The following is a 4,368-nucleotide window of genomic DNA, read 5'->3' on the forward strand; positions in this document are numbered from 1 at the left end:
GTGTGTGTGTGTGTGTGTGTGTGTGTGTGTGTGTGTGTGTGTGTGTGTGTGCATGTGTGTGTGCGTGAGGGTATTTCTTTTATATATTTTGACTTTTATGTTTATCTTTCATTTTGTTATCTTTAACCACAGGGACCGACGACAGATCTTGAGAAGAAGAAATGAACGCAACCAAGTTGGGATGCGAGATGTGGAGTGTGTTGACAACCTGTCGGACGAAATTAAAAAAGACTTCACATCAAGTGGAGTCTCTGATAAGAATAGTTCTGATCCTACAATAAACTCGGATGCGGCGGCAAAGACCTTAAGGAGCGCCGATGCTTTACAGAGTCCAGCCAGTGAGAAAATAGAAATGGTAAAGTGCATGAAAGGATCCTTTGCAAAAAAATCCCCAGATGAACTACCTGGAAATGCTATCCAGCTTTCTGTGATCGATCGTAAATATGCTGTTTATAGCAAACCAGAAAATGGTTATATAAACCGCCAACGTCTTGACAACCATATGACCGAGAATGGAAACAATTCTAACTCTGTTCCAGTTGGTAACACATGGAAAACAATTAGCGGCAATAATATTGTTCATAAAAATAGACATTCCACTAGTGGAACTCTGTTGGTGAAAACGCATCCAACTTTTTTGAGGACCAAATCCTACCAATCTGCTATGAAAACTAATATTTATGCTGAAGTACCATCGCCAAGCAAAAGTGATTTTGAGTTTTCGTCCAGCGAAAGTATCATAAAATGTTACCAGTATAATGAAAGACGTCCGGGACTTGAAAACAACGCTTACAATGACGAGGATTCACAATTAAGATACTTATAATTAACAGCACACTTCTAATTATTATTTGTACTGCTAAGTAACATACTTTTTCTTATGTTATTTCAAATTAAGATACTTCAAGTTCAGGATATTTTTATTTTAACATATTTCTTTGTTAAAACACTAAGTGTAATGCCAGAAATGTTCCCTCCATTTTCTCCCTTCTTTTTTTTTTTTCAATAAATATCAATGTTTAAGTACCAGTCCCATACTGGGGTTGACTTAATTGACCACACCCCTCATCCACAATTTATGGCTATGTACCAAAGTTAGAAAATATTATTATTATTATCATTGGCAAGCTGGCAGAATCATTAGCACACCAGGAAAGATGCTTCACAGCATTTCATCCATCTCTGTGTTCTGCGTTCAAATTCTGCCAAGGTTGATTTTACCTTTAATCCTTTTGAGGTCAGGAGTCGATGTAATCAACTAGTCCCCATCCCCCAAATTTCAGGTCTTGTGCTAAAGTTAGAAATTATTATCATTATTATTATTATTATTATTATTATTATTATTATTATTATTATTATTATTATTATTATTACTATTCTGCTTGTCACAATATTCCATTGGTTAGGCTTTAAATATGCTTAACTATGGAATAAAGCCAGAGACATAATCAAAACCTTCAACATTATGTATCAACCTTAAGAAGATCTACATGAATTTATACATTAAATTATAAAACTGAAAATTTATAACACGCAGAATTTCCATAGATCCTACATAGCTATTAATCAGTATAACAACCCTCTCAAGTTTGTATTGCATATTCTTCTGGGGTTGAAAAATTAGAGTACCAGTCGAGTATACCGTGGTCAATCAAATAATCAATTCACCCCTTCCTAAGATAACAGTATGTTAAAAACTGACCATAAGATCCCTCCATTTTCTCTTTCTTTAGTCTACATATTCTTTTTTACATTTTTTTTTTTTTGTTTTGTTCATAAAATATCAATGTTTAAATATCAGCCATATACTGAGTTCACCTAAACCATGTGTAGTACTTGACTCATCCGCAATTTATGGCCTTATGTCTATGTTAGAAATGTTTATTATTATTATTATTATTATTATTATTATTATTATTATTATTATTATTATGAGTAATAAGGCAGCAAGCTTGGCAGAATCATTTGTATGTCGGGTAATATGCTTAGTGGTATTTTGCCTGTCGTTACATTCTGAGTTCAAATTCCGCTGAGGCTTACTTTGCCTTTCATCCTTTCGGAGATGATAATTTAAAACTACCAGTTAAACGCTGGGGTTGATATAATCAACTAGTTCCTTCCCCACAAATTTCTTGTGCCTACAATAGAAAGGATTATTATTATTATTATTATTATTATTATTATTATTATTATTATTATTATTATCATCATCATCATCATCATTATTATCATTATTATTATTATTATTATTATTATTATTATTATTATTACTAGTAATAATAATAATGATAATAATAATAATAATAATAATAATAATAATAATAATAATAATAAGGCAAATGAGCTGGTAGAATCATTAGCACGCTGGACAAAATGCTTAGTGGTATTTTGCCCATTGCTACATTCTGAGTTCAAATTCTGCCGATGTCAACTTTGCCTTTCATCCTTTCGGGGTCAACAAATTAAGTAGCAGTGAAACACTAGGGTCAAGGAAACTGACTTATTCCCTCCCTCCAAATTACTGCCCATGTGGCAAAATTTGAAATAGTTATTATTATTATTATTGTTGATATTATCACTATTATTATTATTATTATTGTTATTATTATTGTTTTTATTATTATTAATAGTAGTAGTAATCATAACATTATATGAAGAGCAGGAGGGTATTGGTAAGAAATGGTAAAGGTTAGACTAAAAGATTCAATATATATATATATATATATATATATATATATATATATATATACTCATTTTTTTCCTTTTTTTTTTGTGCATTCTGATTTGAAAGAAATCTCGCCTGAGTCAACTTTGCATTCATCTCTCGGAGGTCGATGGAGAAACAAAAAAGTACCTGTAAGATACTGGAGGTGGATTTGGTGGACAGCATTTTTAAATATATGTGTGATCCTATGTATGTAATTTGGCAATGTAAAAGTGGGAAATTAGAAATATTATTGCTAAGATATTTACTAAGATAGCAAACTGGCAGAGCATTAGCACACTGGACAAAATGCTTTCTGGCATTTCTTTTGGCTTGAGGTCCTGAGTTCAAATCCTGCTGAAATCAATTTTGCCTTTCATGCTTTCAGGGGTTTTGAAATAAGCACCAGACTAGCACCTTCCCCACAAAAGTTTAGACCCTGTGCCTACAGTAGAAAAAATTATTATTATTATTATTATTATTATTATTATTATTATCGTTATTATCATTATTATTATTTTATGTTTGACTTTTGTTTTGCATTTGTACAAGTTGGATCCAAGTCTCACCCAGAGACCTCAAGAGACAACAAGTTAGAAGTTCATGTAGGTGTTATGCCTAGGGTACCATATATTTGGACTTGTACAGTTTTGTTCAAGTGAATGTTTAAGAAACCATAAGAAAATTATGTTTGCTTTAAAATTTGAGATCACATAGACAGTATTTTACGTAGGATATGGGCAGTTCCCATGAGCACTATCTTTTGGACTTCAGCCATTTTGGGGTTTCCTGGTATCTGAGCTAGGTAGTAATCAGCCCGTTTCGCTGTCATTCCCAGGGCACCTATGACAATAGGTATTGTTTTATTATTATTATTATTATTATTATAATTATTTTTATTATTATTATTATTATTATTATTATTATTATTATTATTATTATTATTATTATTACCTAAGGTGGCTTAGCAGTATTTCGCCCGTCACTACGTTCTGAGTTCAAATTCCGTCGAGGTCAACTTTGCCTTTAATCCTTTCCACCAAAATTTCAGGCCTCAAGCTTTTAGTAGAAAGGATTATTATTATTGTTATTATTATTATTATTATTATTATTATTATTATTATTATTAAGAAAATCAATAAAGTGGTGCACTGGCAGAATCGTTAGCATGCTGGGCAAAAAGCATTTTATCTGTCTTTATTCTCTGAGTTCAAATTCCACCGAGGTTGACTTTGCCTGTCATTCTTTCAGGGTTGCTGAAATAAGTACAAGTTGAGCACTGGGGTCAATGTAATGGACTAACAACTTACCCCACAAAAGTTTAGACCTTGTGCCTACAGTAGAAAGAATTATTATTATAATTATCATTATCATTATTGTTATTATTATTATTATTATTATTATAAGTATTATTATTATTATTATTATTATTATTATTAATGATAAGGCAATGAGCTGACAAAATCGTTAGCAAAATTGGGCAAAATGCTTAATGGTATTTCATCTGCTGCTACGTCCTGAGTTTATATTCTGCCGAGGTCATCTTTTTTTTCATCCTTTTGGGATTAACAAATTAAATATCATTTACACACTGTGTAATTGATGCAATCAACTAGCGCCCCTCCCCACAAATTTCTGGCCTTGTACTTTCAGTAGAAATTATT

The 4,368-nt window shown here is 31.6% G+C and overlaps 1 protein-coding gene across 3 annotated transcripts in view; it reads left to right on the forward strand.

Moving 5' to 3' along the window:
* The window catches only part of LOC106869243 (uncharacterized), a 107,537-nt gene extending 103,175 nt beyond the window's left edge, over positions 1–4,362 (forward strand). For all 3 annotated transcript variants that reach the window (XM_014914909.2, XM_014914900.2, XM_014914916.2), the window contains one exon: positions 133–4,362. In XM_014914909.2, coding sequence (XP_014770395.1) covers positions 133–826 — 694 coding nt within the window. In that variant the 3' untranslated portion in view covers positions 827–4,362. The remainder of the gene's footprint in view (positions 1–132) is intronic.
* The last annotated feature ends 6 nt before the right edge of the window (positions 4,363–4,368 follow it).

The sequence above is a fragment of the Octopus bimaculoides genome, chromosome 11 (assembly GCF_001194135.2).
Source record: "Octopus bimaculoides isolate UCB-OBI-ISO-001 chromosome 11, ASM119413v2, whole genome shotgun sequence".
Taxonomy (NCBI): Eukaryota; Metazoa; Mollusca; class Cephalopoda; order Octopoda; family Octopodidae; genus Octopus; species Octopus bimaculoides.